Here is a 16,138-nt window from a genome sequence, read left to right on the forward strand (position 1 = left end):
ATTTGCCCCTGTTATTTTTAGGTAGCTAGAAATGTTCTCAAAGAAGGATCAGGCCTTTAAAATGCCATAATATTCTATTACACCTGTGTGAAACACAAATCATTGTTCTTAAAAGCCACACATCTTTCCCATCTTTCATTTATACTGCCCCGTCTTATAGCTAGATGGCCAGGTGCTACTGCTGTGACATTTGTCCAAGAGGGGAGAAACAGATCCAGTGCTTCAGAAATATTGTTTTCAGTGGGAATGTGATGCCATCAGTCATCATACCTTTTCATACCTGAAAGACCCTTCATCATGCAGAGTGGTTATGCACTTAAAGAGGCAGAAGGGCCCAGACAAAGAGAAATACTCATGAATCTATCTCTTGGACCTAAATTCTTCACTCTTCTCTCATTCTTTTAGTCGTCAGGTTCTGTTATGTTATTTTTCATCTACATCTTCTCTCATATGATTATGAGATCTCAGGGTAATTCAGGGAGGAAGGGACCTCCAGTGGTCTCTAATTCAGGTTCCTGCCAAAGCAGGATGAGCCATGAGATCAGACCATGTTGCTCAAAGTTTTATTCAGTCAGATCTTTGAAATATCCCAGGATGAAGACCATGAGGCCATGGTCCTGAGGACCATGTCTTCTTTAGAAACAGCATTTCCTACTTGACATCTACCCTCCCATCTACCCAAAGACCCTCCTCTTGCCCTGGAGGTGGTGCTGGTGGGGACTGAAAGTCCTTATCTCCTTCATGGGATAATTTAGGAGGTGACTGCTGAGAGGGCAACTCACAGATAGGGAAATCACTCCAGCCTTCCCTGTTGACAGCAGGATTTTAATCAGGCCCTGACTTAAATCATTAATTCACAGCCCTCAGGTTGTTTAAAGAGCTGTGATAATGAGGTGAGAAAAAATTACTATCCATTTTCTCTTGGCAGGACTGTAATGGCATGACATGACATTCATTGAATTTAGAAAAGAGCAGGGATAATCTTCAGAATGAGAGAAAGACAGAAAATCTACCCAGAAGAAACAATGACAGAAGATTCCTCCACATATGCAAACACAAAAAGGTCAATTTATATCTAGGTTTTTCAACATGTCTTTATTGCTTAAGGGCATTTGGCAAGATAGACATAACATAAACCTCATGTCCAACATTACTTGGCAACATATTTCCCAGCTGGAAAGAAAATAAATTGGATTTTTTTTCTTTGTGCTAATGCCACATTTTTTGGATGCTTTTTTGGAAACTAATCAAGAAATGGCTGCTCAGCATGCCTCTTCATTCTTGATGGGCTTTTAGTGCAAAATTGCCAGCAGCAACTTTCTGAAGTCCCCAGAGGTGTCAGATCGGACAGCTTCAGCTAACGACTTCTGGTACATTTGCTGGAACTTCTCCTTTATTGCTGGCAGGTCGCTCTGAGGAGACACCAAGAGCCTCTTTAGAAGATGTGAGTGACATGCCCTGCCCCTGCCAGCACTCCTGGGGTCTGATTCAAGGCCCACCACACCCAGTGGGAGCAGGAGAGGAGAACTCAGGAGGTTTAAAAATCTTGGAGGACGTCCAGGTTAACATTTGAATTCGAGGTGAGCCTGTGTCAGATGATGATGAGGGGATGGATGCTGACTCTGAGGAGGGCCTGCATGGAAAGCTATGCTGGGTGGCTGGGAGAATCTCTGCCAGTGGTGCTGTGCCAGCACAGCCTTGGTACTGGAAAAACTCACACAGGCTGCTGTGAACTCGTGAGGTCATCCCTTGGTGGCAAACAGGGAAAGAGGTATGTCCCAGGAGTATGGCTAAAAGGGTTTTGCTCCACCCATAGAAATAATTTCCTGGTTACTGGGTGGGGAGAAACAAACTCCTTGTCTTGAGCTGTCCTGTAAAAAGGCACCTACAGCACAGGTGTGATCTTTATCACTGTGAATTTTAAATGTTAAAATGACTGGACTGTGTTTTAATAGAGAGAATACCCTGCAGCCTAATTTTTCTCACTGTGGATCATTGAGAAATATGCTTTCCTCATGCCTGTGAAAGGCTCCTCCTCTGTGTTGACTGAAACAGCCCTGGGGTTACAACCTACACAGCTTAAAAGGAATACTTAAAGATTGTGCTTAAATATCTCAAATGTCTTGTGAGGTTTTGTGCTTCTTAAAATGACAGTTAACTCCTTTTGCTTTTTATTTTTCTTCCCTCCTCCCCATCTGTTTTTCTCAGCTATAATCAGAGAAAATTGGCAACATATGTTTACAAGCAATTGTCAAATTGGAAACTGCTGCTTTATAATTAATTAACTAGGAATTACTTTTACACATCCTACAGAGGCCAGGCCTCCCCATGGGTTAGTTTTAACCAGGTACAGTTGACTCCACTTTAAATTGCCTACATGCTTCCTGGTTTAGTTCCTTTGAAAACAGAAATAGATGCAATATCAAAATTAGAGGTGCCTGGGTACAGAAGCAGAGTGTGACCACTGATGTCACTGGGCTGAAAATGGTTTGCTGAGCACATGATCTATCAGGACTCACTCCAAGACACCCTCTACATTTGTATTTCTCCTAGAGCTGGTGTGAGGCATTACAGGACACAGGGTACCCTACCTCAGCCCTGGTCACAAGGATGCGGATCAAGGTCTCTTCATCAGTCCCAGCTCCTTTCATCGACTTGTGCAGAAGTGTGGCGAAATAGCCTGGGCAGTCTTTAGCACAGCTGACTAAAGAAAAGAATAAGAGGCCTCATGATACTTGTACATTTACAGTTTGTGGTAAAACTTAAGCAGAATCAAATAAATAAGAAAGAAAAGGAAACTCTAGTGCTTATGCTTAGACATACGAGCTGGCAGGGCTTTTTTTCTGAGACTGATCCCCTATCAGTATGCAAGAAGAAATCTTGGAGTCTGAATGGGGATGTCTATTTTTCCACAAGAGATTACCAGCACTGAGTACTCTGCCATTCCACAGTGAAAATTACATGAATAAGAATGAGCATTTGCCCCTATGGGGGTCCTCTTGCCCATCCATTCTTGGGGTACCTGCTCACTCTGCAGATCACAGGAGAAAGAAAGATCTGGGAGAACCTAAATCCAGATGGGTAACAGCAGCACTGGTCAGCCAATTGGACACAGGGCACAGGTTTAAATACCAGTCAAAGCCAACCCAAGTGCTAAATTGCTGTCAAGTTGCTGTACATTTTTGTGGTGGCTGGCTAGCACACTTCTCATGGTGCCCAAGCATCTGCTGGAAGTTATCATCAGCCATGGTCCCAGGGGCAGCTTGGATGTGGCTACCCTGTGTTAGAGGGCAAATAATTCAGCTGTGGGGAAAGGAGCTGTGTCTGGCAAGTTTCATTTTTAAAACCAAAGGGTCCTAATCACTACTGAAAACTGTCTCTTTTGTCCCTGGCAGATAAGTTAGCTCAGTTTAGGGTGAACTCAGTGGCTGTTGCCAGGCTGTACACAGACCTCCAATGACCAATGTCAGGTGACGGCAAGAACTCGAAAACAAAGGTCTTGAAACTATTTCTTTTTACCTAGAGTCAGATAAGCCTTCTCCAGATCTCCAGATGTTTCACTTTTAATGGATTCTTCTATGTCCTTCCCACACACCTATGAGAACAAAAAGGAGCCATAAGAACTTCTGTCTGTTCGTGTCTTCCTACTGTCCAAACCAGCATCAGATTTGGGATTCAATGGCAAGAAGTCAATCTAGATCCTTTATAGCCTTTCCAAAGGAGTAATTTGAGGGCAAATGAAATTCTCCTCTGGTGTAAGTGCTCACAGATCCACTGGCTGAGAGAAGGTCTATGCAGCCAGGTAAGGCACAGTGGTTAAGTGATGGATAATCTACAATCAATAATTTGGATAATCAAGCAGTCCCAGGTATCTGATAGCTTCTAGGACAAAGAAGCTGCAGCTGCTTGAGTGACCCCTGGTCAGCAGAAACTGTTCGAGCTTTCTCTAGCCCCTCCATCAAAGGCTCTGGATGGCTCCCACATAAATAAGACAATTTTTGGAGCTTTACCAACTCTATGATGTTCTGTTACTTATTGTCTTTGGCTTCCCAGGCAAAGTTTACAAGCACTGTGGTTGTCCTAGAGTTTTTGTATTATTCTGTAGCGAATTGGAGAAGCAGTCTCTTCAAAACAGAGTTTATCCTGACTTTTGTGAACTTCAGGAACATCAAGGACTTTTACTTTTCTCTGCTTTGTGTAACAGGATGTGCCTGCATGATTCAAGACTCTGACTTTTAGGTCAGAGCTGGGAGACTGTGTGTACAAGGCAGCAAGGGCACCACGTCAGGCTTTAGGGCTTAAGGTCTGCAAAGCACCAATCTGGTTTAGATCTTGCCCTATGTATCTCTCCAGCTGAAGAGAAGGGCATGTTTGCAAGATTTGGGCTCTAATCTTGGCCTATGAGTGCAGCCAGGCAGGATGTGGTGGGTTGGTTTGGGCAACCTGATCTGCTTGGCTTTAGAAATCAAAAGTGAAGGTAGCTTGGCTATTGGAGCATTTAACTGAAGCCCCAGGGTTTGGGCCACTCCAAGAGAAAATCAGTTTGTGACTGGGTTTGTTCTCCTGCCAGCAACAACCCAAAACTTGGATTAAGCTGCAAACGTTTTTGTAACTATTGGTTCCTTATTATGCTGACACTGAAATATGGCTTTGGCTTGAACTCTTTTCATCCTCACTGCCTAAGGCTACAGTTTTTTAATGAATTCAGTCTTCCCAGGGAAGTTCAGGACTGTGAGCCAGAGTGTGGAGTGAGACTCTTTCCTGAGAATGTCACTGCTGAGCTTCCACCTTGCTGCTAGGAGAAGAATCTCCTATTGCTTTGACTTTCAGAGGTAATTTCCCAGCAAGGTATCTCCATATCAGCTCAGGTTCAGGCCCAGGCATGAATAAAATGTCCTTGCTGGGTGATACAGGGAGAAGCACTAAACAGCCAGAATCCTGCTGCCTACTTTGCCTTATGTTTGGAGACAGGGGAAAGCACAGCAAAGCACCTGCACAGGCCATCTGCCCAGTGTGGGCAGAGAGGAAAAGGCTGGAGATAAACTCCTCAGCCAATGCAAGCATGTGAAGCAGGGGGAGACACCTTGCCAGGCTCTGTTTAGGAGAAGAAAAGACCAGAAGAGCAAACCCTTCCTTCAGGGCAGGGTCTGTAAACCTGTCCCTTTGCTCAGGGGGTGGGGGCAGTACACTGCCTCACAGCTGTGGGAAGGAACAGACATTGTGACATTTGTTTGGCTGAATATTTTGTACGTTATGAAGGGGAATTGTTGTTCACTGACAGAAGATACAGCTTCTCCTGTAAATCACCTATTTCTGTATGCTCAGCATACAGTTGTATAAACATGTTTTCCAAGATTCTTAAAGCATTCATGAAGTTATAGAATGGCAGATAAATGATTGTCCACTCTACATAGAATCATTTAGGTTGGAAAAGGCTCTTCTTACATGTCCTTAGGGTCTGCACCTGTATGTCAGGGCCCATGCAACCCACATTGCAGAAGATAAACTCACCTTTTCGTAGGCTTGAAAAGTAGCTCTCAGCTGGCTGTAGCTCCTCTTTGCTAGGACCACATTGAAAGCCAGCTCCTCTGTTCCCCAACGGCCTTCTCCTGCCTTCAAAATCACATGTTATTTTTTGGAAGCACTTGTTTGTACTCAGTGTAGACATGAGGTCAGCCAGAGCCCTTGATCCACCAAGCTCCAGCCCGTGCCCCCCTCGCTCCCCTCCTTGCACTGCCATTGCCCCCGTGCTTGGTTTGTTTAGTCCCCCTAAGGCAGCCCTTGCTGCACAGCACAGGGAAAAAAGGGATTTTTGCACAACTGCACTTACTTTATACAGATCTGAGGCATCTTGCTCAGCCAGCTCTGCATTGACCTGTGGGGTCTCATCCCGGGTTGCCTGCAGAAAAGGAGATAACCATACAAACACCGGACCAAGCGCTGGTGATGTTCCAGCTGGTGGCTCTCACAGATATTTTGGTTGGAGTTTTGCTGCCATCTGCTGACACTAGGGATGGGCACGGTGACTCCCTGGGCTGGCTGCCTTCAGGCATGAACACTTTGTGCAGGATTTATCCCCAGCTCCATGTGCTGTGCTGGGGCCCTAAGGAGATTGCGGTGCTGGTGGCTCTGAGGAGGAAGGTGCTCAGTACCTGCAGTGAGGTGTTGATGATTTTCACAGTGCTGGATATGCCCTGGTAACTGTGCAATGTTTTCCTGACTAACCTATGTACTCTGAGCATTCACCAACACTGTCATCCCTGGAGAAGTGATGAAGGAAAAGAATAAATGTATTTGCCACTCCTAAAAGTATACAGGAGGTTGGAAAGAGCTGTATCTATGGATGCTTCCCAGAATGAGAATCTAAACTGTGATGTATTTAGTGATGTTACTGTTATGCCATTAAAGCTTCTTTTATTTATTCAGGGCTGTCAGGTCAGACTGACCAGCACATTGCATTTTTCTTAGTTATAATGTGTCCTTATGAAGGTATTGATTTTTTTTGCTCTATTTCACAAAAGGGCTTTAAAGCAAAATGTGTTCTAATGGAAAAGACGCTTTTTTTTTTTTGATGATGAAAAACTAACATAACAGCAATCTCTTTCTAAGTTGTTCAGTATCTGAATTCTAAAATCCTTAGCTGAGATGGAAATAAGATTTAGTGGTTTGGGGCAAAATTCAGAATAAGGGGGCCATGACTTCGAATGAGTATTCCAGCCTTTACCATGGTATAAACAACAGTAAAACAATGCTTTTATTTTAAAAGTATCAATATTAATAAATAAATTAATAAACTTCATAAGCAAAAACTGTACATATTCAAAAGTCATAGATATGAAAGGCTCTTACACTGAAGAATGTCTTTTGTTTACTGTAATTACCTCATTATTATACTACATATCATAACTGCATTATTATAAATACCAGCCAATACTTATTATGATTGCTCAGGGAAAAAAGGAAGTATCTCTGTCAGGCAGCTGCATAAGAGGAAAGTCCCCAGCCTTACCTCTAGCACCATGACTAATATCTTCCGTAGGGAGCCACTGGTGTCACTTTTAACATCAGCCTCTAGATCTCTATCAAACACTGAGAAGAAAAAAAAATCCATGAGAGTTCAACCAGTGAGAAAGGATTTAAATGAAGGTGTTTGAAAGATAAAACTACTTACGACGTTTGTAAGCCTCCTTTATGTTTACAATTTCCTAGGGAAAAAAATGAATAAAGTAATAAATAAATAATTTTTTGTTTATTAATAAATAAATGAGCAAATAAAACACCAGCAAGTCATCACCGTGCCTGTAGTGTGTGAGGCATAGCAACCATGGGGGTGGGAGAAGCCCTAAATTCCCAATCCCCGTTGGGGACAGTGCTTTGAGTGGTGCCTAATTCATGCAGGTGTCCCTCTGGTTTTTCCCTTCATTTAGGCAAGAGCTAATTTTTTTTTTTACTAGGATCACATTCCTGCACCTCTGAACCATCAGAGCAGTGCCAAAGTTACCTTTTAACATGTATCTGTGGATTCTTCTCACCAGTGCTGCCTCCATGCCATCCAAGGCAGGTGGGAGTAGGATAAAGGACAGAACGTGAATTTTATTTGTCTTAACTCCTGTTAGAGTTTCAGCTCTAGTATGGCAATCTTATTGCTGCAAACACTGGCAAGGGGCATTTCAGCCACAGAAGCTGGACTGATCCCTCTTTCTCCTCCCAGAGATCCTCTTGGTGAGCTCTTTGCCCTGCTGCCCAAGGAAGGTGCCCCGTGGTGCCCCAACCTTATTGTTTCGTGTGCAGAGGATCTCAATCAGCAGCGACTCGTCTGTCCCAGCTCCCTTCATCGCCTTCCGCAGCTCTCGGGCCTCGTACTCGCAGGGCAGGTCCAGCAAAGCCAGCACAGCCTTTTCAAAATTCCCACTCAGGTCTCCCTTCAGGTCCTTTTCCATCTCCTGTGGGGATAGTCAGAAAGGTTAGGGCAAAAGCTGAGGTGAGATTAGAGGATTTCTTAATTTATTTTAGGAAATCTAATGATTTAAAAGCTCATTCTGTACCAAAAAGTGACAAAACTATTTTTAAAAGGCCTTAAAATATACAGACTTTTTTGGATTTTTTTGCAAAATAAGTTCCCTAAAAATTTTGGTTTCAGATTGATTGAAATGATTATCCCATCTTCAAACACCAGCCAATATCACTCCAGTTATGACTCTTAGTTGTGTAAACAAATGCAAACTAGTGTTTGAAAAGCTTAACAGGAGTTAAGCTTCCTCCTTCTAAAGAGCTGCCACACAGGGTGTCAAACTAAGAACCTTCTCTGTCAGTTTTGGTTAAAACTGGAAAAAGCAGCAGATTTCTGCAAGGTGCTTTTGTGCCAAGCAAACAGCATTTTTACACACACCCACCCACATCACCCTTAAATCAAAATTTAGTGAGACCCTAGAGAAGGGCTGGCTAGTGCATGCTGAGGATGCCAGCTGAGGATGCATTTGAAGTCCTGTCTGCAGTTAACATTTCCTGCTCCATGGGAAGCACTTGACAAGTTCAGAATGCTGAATGAGAAGTCCAGCTCTAAGTCCATTATTCTCAAGTTCCTGCTTACACAACCGCACGTGAACACTCAACTACTCCAGTCAGAGGCTGCCATCTGTGCTGGAGCAGTTTCAACACACACACCATAAATGCTGCAAGTTCCTGCAGCAGCAGGAGAGTGAGGTGGTACCACTTGTGCCTCCTCCCAAGAGGTTCAGGCTGCCCAGGAAAGCAACAAGGGCTGCTATGAGCTAATGTCACTGCAATGTCTCATGGCATTTGATAATTTCTAATGCCTATTTTTATTAACTCTCATTATAGAACAAAATCTATAGTATTAGTATTTACATATTATTACAATATTATACTGTAGTATTATAGTATTTATGTAATCTGTGTCACACTTGCTGTAAATTTTACATGTACAAAGCTTTCATTCATCTTCAGTGCTGTCTTATTGATACTGATTAATGAGCAAGTAGACACTAAGAAATTACCAATTTAATAATAAGGTCTGCAGGATTCAGCTGTTTACTGAAATAATATTTTAGAAGCTTTATTTTTCTTCCACACAGAATGATTAGGGCAGTTTATGCCTCCTACAGCAGAAATCAAGTGCTCAATGAAACTTCTTAGCTTTGCAACATGTTCTATTTCATCACTGGAAGAAATCAATAATTACTTCTATTAAACTCAATAAAAATATTGTTGTGCAAGATCAGATAGTTTCTCTGAATTTGCGTCTGGTCTAAGTGGGCCTCTGACTTAAAATTTCCCTTTTACATTAACTTATTTTTCTGGATGTGCTGAAGATGAACACAAGCTGATATATTTTCTATTTCAGTGACGAACTGTTTTCTAGCTCTCCCAGCTTTGATTAAAATGCTGTGATCTGGTTAAGGCTGACTTCAAGAAGACTCTGAGGCCTAAAATTAGAAATATAATCAGTATTTTAGAAGATAAAATTAATTGCTGAATCAGAAAGTAACTGGTGTCCTCCTTAAATCCACTATGCCCTTGATATTTTCAAAAGCAGAGGCCTATAGGCTGTATTTCCAGAGGCAGTGGTTTCAGAGAGGACACATTTCAAAATACCTTGTTATATAAATCCTTGTACTTCTGTTTTATTTGTTGTCTCTGCTCTGATGTTCGACTTGATAAGACTTCAATAATTTTCTTTTCATTGGTTCCTGAAAAAAAAAGTTGTGCATAGAGATTATATAATCAGGAATCTAACGCAGAGGAAAGAAAATGTGACCTCTAAAGAGAAAAAAAAGCATGTACATATCTCCCCAGTGGTTCCATCTTTAGGATTTGTAGCATCTAAGACTCTTCTAAGGATAATTTTAACTGTAGTCAGCTACATTGTTCATATCATCAAATAAAAGTTCACCATCTCATGCTGTTCATATCAAAGAGATTGAGTCTTCTGTTCGAGAAGGACAACACTGCTCCTAAAATCAGGGTTATGCCAGTGCCCCAAGGGTGCCATACATGTTTTTGGTGACAATGCTTGTTTGAGTAGTGATCAGCCACAGGTCCACTTTATTAAGTGTGTGAATGCTGCACTGGCACAACAGAATGAGGACAGTGGGCCAAGAGGCTTGGGCAAGCGAGGGTGTGTTTGAATTAGCTTCATTTGCCCAATGCCTGGATGTACAGCCTGTAAAGAACTGGTTTTAATTTTGCTACATGGAGTCAGGAGAAGGAGCTGGAACCAGCCTGGATGGTCTCAGTCTCTGCCAATGCTGTTTTGCTTGGCAAAAATCAGAGAGAAGCAGGAACATGGGGTGCCCAGGGAGATACAGCTGCTGTGCTGCCCATCACAGAAGGGAGCTGAACATGCAGCCCCCCTCCAGAGGAGAAACCCTCAGTCAGCTTTGAGCTCTAATTTATGCAATGGATTGAAGAAGCTTCCTAAAGGCAGTGAGCTTGCTCTTGTACTTTATTGCCCTCTGCCATGTAAACAGATGTTTGCACATAAACAGATGTTTGCACTAAACAGAGCTGCTGGAAGGAATTTGTTACAGCTAAAAAGAGTGATGTTACCTGGCTGCAGGAAGGATACAATAGCTATTGCATTAACACAGGTGTCCTGGTGCACTTCCATCTAAGGGCCAGCAGATTGAGTCAGGCATTATATCTTCGTGACAAGTATGGAAATTGAGAATGTGAGCCAGGACAGACATATGAGCCAGCCTGTGATGGGCACTGCCCAAATCCCACAGTGTATCAAGGATTAGGATGGCAGACCAAAGGCATCAAGGCACATGCCAGGTCTGCTGATGCCCACACATCCTGCTGGTGGTCACTGCCCCACGCTCTCTTTGTGCTCTGCCATCTCTGGGCTTTGTACTGTGCCTTATCTCAGGCTTTTAGGAGCAGGAACCAAGGATAAAGGTACAAATTATATTGGTATTCAGCAACAGCCGATATGTTTTCATCCCTCATACCACCACCAGGTACACGGAGGACAACTTCAGGGCATCTTGTCCAGTTCTTCCTGCCTAGATCCAAGGCAGAAGGCATGGTCCAGTTTTAGAAGGAATTATACTCCTATTTGGTAATGTTGGGTTAAACTCTCAGTTAGGAGAGTCTCCTGAGCAACTGTCTTGAGAGGGCTCAGTTGGCACGAAAGGAAAGTTCCTAAAATTCAACACTAACTGATTCTGAATGTCACTGCTATACCAGGAAGAAATGCTTAAATACATATTAACTGTGCAAATACTTGGAGTGAATTAATAACTTATTGATCTTGTGTGCTGTCTGGATGTTCTTCCTTTACTGAACATTGTCACCTCCATGGACCTTAGGATCCCATGAAACACTATACATTCCTCGTTCACATCAGTGTAGTCAGGCAGCTTACTTCAAGCTACTTCAGAAGATTGTGAGGGACAGTTATTTTCAGTTAAAAATCACTGATGAAGGTTGAAATCAGTGTAAATTCCTTTCAACTGATGGAGCTGCAGTGAGCTCTGATGAAATATGAAGGTGGTGATGTTTTTTACTGGTCCCTGGAGGTATGAGAAAGGATATATAACCATGACCTTAATCTGACCTGACTAGCTGGAGCCTGCGACTGTCAAATTAGTCTTGGCAGCTTGATGTTCCTATCACAGGGAGCAAATACCATATTTACCCTAATCCTCTGGAGACATGCAGTTGTCAAGCTAGATCTCACTAGTCTTTGAGGGACAAGCTGGCTTCCGTTCCCATTTATCTTCATGGGTGTGAACATTCTTTGAGTCAGTATATGACAGAAAGCATAAAGATTACCTAAAACTGGATGGAACAGTTGGTTTGCCTAAGTTCATGTATATGCTCTTTATAACAATGATCTGCCCTTTGTACACAATCCAAAAATCTACAGTCATTCTTACCTGCTCCTTTGCAGGCACTGTGTATTTTCTTGGCATCTCTCTCTGCATCAAAGCTGTGATGGTGGCTCTGCTTATGGGTTGACTGGGAAGACAGAGACAGACAGACACATGGGAAACAGCTTTGCATTAGAATGACAGCAGTTCGGGCCAGGTTCTTGCTTGGTCTTTGTTCACACCACCTAAACCTTGAAGTCCAGGCTGGGCTTGGCTGAAATACTGCATCTATCCCTGGGCTCCTAGAATGGATCCACGAATTGCTGTCACCACATAAAAAACACAGTGGTCTATACAACTTTGTCATCATATATATATATATATATATATATATATATGTTTATATTTATATCTCAACCTACATAACATGTCACCATATGGCATACGTGACCAATATAACTTTGTTCTGCCAGTTCTGGCTTATTAAAATAATTTAAGGATAATAACTTTCTACTTGACATCTTCATGCCAGATTGAACATTATTGGTTTATGCCATGTTAGCAACAGACCAATACAAACACCTTAGCAGAAGCAGAACCTATCACTGTAGTACATTTTTAAATACTGTGGACAATCCCAATCATCTGCATAAAAACTGCTGCTGAAAACCTTTCTTGTATCGATGCATTAATGCAAACAAGATAACTAGGGATATATAATGTGATAAAGCCGGGTTTTTTGTTGTTGCTGGGGAGGTTTTTTTGATCGTTTCATTTGTTTTGGTTATTTTAAAATTTTGGTAAAATAATACATGTGGCTTTCCTCTAGCCCAATTTACAGGGACAGTATAATAACTCAAAGTCCACAGCCATTGCAGCAGTTTACAGCCTGACATATCAATGTAAACAGAAAAACCATGTCTGCTCCTTCTAATCTGACGAGTGAGTCACAGGGGCTGCAATGCTGGTACGCCCTTCATTCTGCTGTTTCTCAGAACAGGGTAGACTTATCTGAGACCACAATGACAGCAAAAATTTCAGCTCCTCTAATAAGATTAATCAAGTATTTTAAATGCCCAAACTTTAAAACAGTAGTAGAAAATAGGTCCTGGGCTCGTAAGTCAAGTAGCACAAGTCAGTATGCACACCCCAGACTCGGGGGTCTAAGGGGACACTGGCAGTGCTTTGGCATTTCCATTTAAACAGCAACACGTGGATCAGGCTGCTTGCTTTGCAGGGCTGCCAGGCACTGGCACCACCACTGCTAATTAAGAATTATGATACTGCAGGGCATGGCACTCTGCTTTTAAGCCCTTCTGGAAATGCCACCAGCCTGCTGAGGAGCAGAGGAGAGTAAATGGCTGATTAACCCCCTTGTCTCTGGTGGTAGCACAGGGCAGAGACCATTCCTGAAAGACATTAGGCACAGCATCATTCTGCTTCTGGAACAAAGAGAATTTAGGCACATGGCTGTGGGCCATGCTCTGCCACATACCCATCAGACCAGAGAACAACATCTTTTATCTACAAGTATAGATACAGTGAAAAAGCCTGTTTGTTGGTATGATTCAGAAGTTGCATCCTGTCATCTACTAGTTCTGGTGAAAGAGCTACAACGCTGGCTAACAGGGTCCTCTGTCAAAAGGCAAAGGGTCATTTCTCAAGGAGGAAACCTCAAATCCACTCTCTACTCTGCTTCACCAATGTGCCTTTGTGATTGACTGAAGCCATTTAGGTACCTGGCTTTTCCAGTGCCGTTAGCAGCTAGGATGCAACCTACTGCTAATGGTAGCTGACAGAGAAAGTTATTTTTACAACTAGTAAAGTTAGTAAGGTATGATAACAATGCAATAATTTCTCTTCATCTCAACAGCACAAGGTAACACTTTGACTGCCCCATCATTACAACAAATACTGCTTTTAAAGATGTATCCTACTGTATGCTCACAAAAGTTTTCCTAAACCTTTCAAACAAGATGGAAATTGTTGCATATACATAACTAACATTTTCTAGTGGGGATTTTATTTAACAGTCTTTAAATTTCCCAAGAGTTTGGGTCAAAATGGAAAGGGAAGAACACAAATTATAAAGCAGATGTGCTGATAACTATTCAAAATGAATTCCATTCACAGTTTTCCATTGTGGCAGAGTGTAGGTGCTTCTCCTTTGATGGCATCATGTACAAAGGAAATGGACTGACAGGCTGAGGGAGATGGGCTTGTTCAGCATGGAGAAGGTTCCAGGGAAATACCATTACTTTGGCTCTGTACTGTTAGTATGCTTATGGCAGATCTTGCTGTCTGTGTTAGGTAGCCAGTACTGAAGTTATTCTAGAGCTGTTTGCAAAGCAAACCAAAAGGACCAAAGAAGCAGCTGAAAAAACAGAAAATAGGGGAAAATTCTGTAGCACAAAATACAGAGAAAAGTGCTAACCTACCAAATGTAGCTATTTGACTACTTTGTAATTATCCAAGTGCTGTTCTAATTTATAGACTCTCAGATTGCCTGCAACAATAAAAGTTGAGAACTGTTGCTTCACATTCACTGCCTCCTGACCTGGGACAGAAGGTGCAGTGGTGAGAAGTGAGAAGAAAAAGGCTTCACCTGGGATTGTCTCGCACTTTTCAGACATTCAGCTTGGACAGAAACACCTGCACAAACACACAAAGGCAGGAGCTGCTTTGTCCTTTGCCTTGCCCACCAGAAGTGCTGGGCTGTGGGAGTTGCCCTTGCCATGCTGGTGCTGCTGCCTCTGCAGCCCCCACTGCCCCAACCCTGCTGCAGGTGCACCTGGCCATGGCAGGGTCATGGCAGGACTTCCAGAGAGTGGTTTGCTCTCTCATGCCTTGATGGCTGCTCAGATATCCTCAGGTTTAGTGAGGATCCTAGGTACAACCTGTATTGTAGGTGTTGTGTTTGTGTGCAGGACAGGTGCAACAGGCAGGAAAATGGTACCACCAGAAACTGAAGTAGCACTGTAGATTTGTGATTATTCATAAAGACAGAAACATTTCTTTTCAAGGCAAGAATCATGCAGGAAGGAAAGCCTGTTTTGATGCTCAGGACATGCTTGCTTTAAAGCACCAGAGGAATTTATTGAGTCAGCTCTGCTAAAGCGTCTCTCTTCAAAAAAATCACTACACAACATAAAATGATGTGCCTGAGGGATATCATTCTTATAGTACTGTGTGTAATACCAGCATCATCTTTATAAAGAGAAATCTGACACTGTGGTGACTGTCAAAGCCAACTCCTGGGTTATCTGAGAAGCATTGGCTAAAATTCCCTGCTTGCTGAGTCCCATCCTTGACCTTCCCACTGACATAGCTTCCCAATGCAGGAGAGGGAGAGCTGTTTCAGAGATGTACTCCTGTGAATTTTGACATGTGGATTTTCCTGCAAGGGCTACATGGCAAAATCAATTCATGTTTAATATGATTTGTAACCTGTAGTCATTTTTATTCTAAAAATATGGTCAGAACCACTTTACTATAGTTCTTTTTTAGATTTAGGATTTAGATTAGATTAGATGAGATTAGATTAAATTACATTAGTTACTGACTTAGAAGTATTCTAGGAAATTTGGTGAGAGCATGATGTGGAGTCTGAAATATCAGGTGGACAGATTGCAAACAACTTTGAAGCTGGATGTAGGGTGTAAAAGAACTTGCTTTCACAAATTGGTCCAGCTCCATCCACTCATTTATTTAATTTTCTTCTCGTTTCTCTCCAATAGTTCCTTATTAATTAATGTGACCAGAGTTCTGCTGGTAAAAAATTCTTTTTATTTCCAGCATAGTTGTATTTATGGCCTGTATTGACTTGTTTTCTCTTATCCTGAATAGTTTTTTGTCTCACTCAAGCATGTTTTAGACAATAATCTGTTTCCCTTGCAGCTTTGGCTAAAATTGCCACAGATTTATTTATATTAAACTGGACAGTTTATAAAAGATCTAAAACTAACTTGCTTTGTTCTAACTTGTTTTAGTTTGAAGTTTTTCCTACTAAGATTTATGTCTGACTTTAGGGAGCTGTAAGATAAGTTTATAGTTGAAGATGATCTGCAATGCTTAGAGAAGCTTTGTAGATTTTTCTTTGATGTTTCAGCATGTGGAGCCCTTATGGAGAACAAATAAACAGTTTTACAAAGGTCTGCAAACCCAAAAGGACATGGTGGGGGTGAGGGAACAAGAGCTCTGACGGATTCAAGGCATCAGTAGTTAGCATTGGTAGGTTGCTGCAATACATTGCAGACACTCCTAAAAATCCAGTATTTTCCTCAGGCTAAAGACAATTAAGT

The 16,138-nt window shown here is 42.2% G+C and overlaps 1 protein-coding gene across 1 annotated transcript; it reads right to left on the reverse strand.

Moving 5' to 3' along the window:
- Positions 1–1,086: 1,086 nt before the first annotated feature.
- On the reverse strand, positions 1,087–12,030 carry ANXA13 (annexin A13). Its single transcript, XM_033063447.1, has 10 exons — positions 11,904–12,030; positions 9,616–9,710; positions 7,773–7,943; positions 7,172–7,205; positions 7,010–7,089; positions 5,831–5,899; positions 5,512–5,613; positions 3,520–3,595; positions 2,592–2,704; positions 1,087–1,412 (listed from the first exon to the last, which is right to left on the reverse strand). Exons 1-10 carry the CDS (start codon positions 12,028–12,030, stop codon positions 1,293–1,295), a joined length of 987 nt encoding a protein of 328 aa, XP_032919338.1. The 3' UTR covers positions 1,087–1,292.
- Between the last annotated feature and the right edge of the window lie 4,108 nt (positions 12,031–16,138).

This window comes from Catharus ustulatus, chromosome 1 (genome assembly GCF_009819885.2).
Source record: "Catharus ustulatus isolate bCatUst1 chromosome 1, bCatUst1.pri.v2, whole genome shotgun sequence".
NCBI classification, from domain to species: Eukaryota; Metazoa; Chordata; class Aves; order Passeriformes; family Turdidae; genus Catharus; species Catharus ustulatus.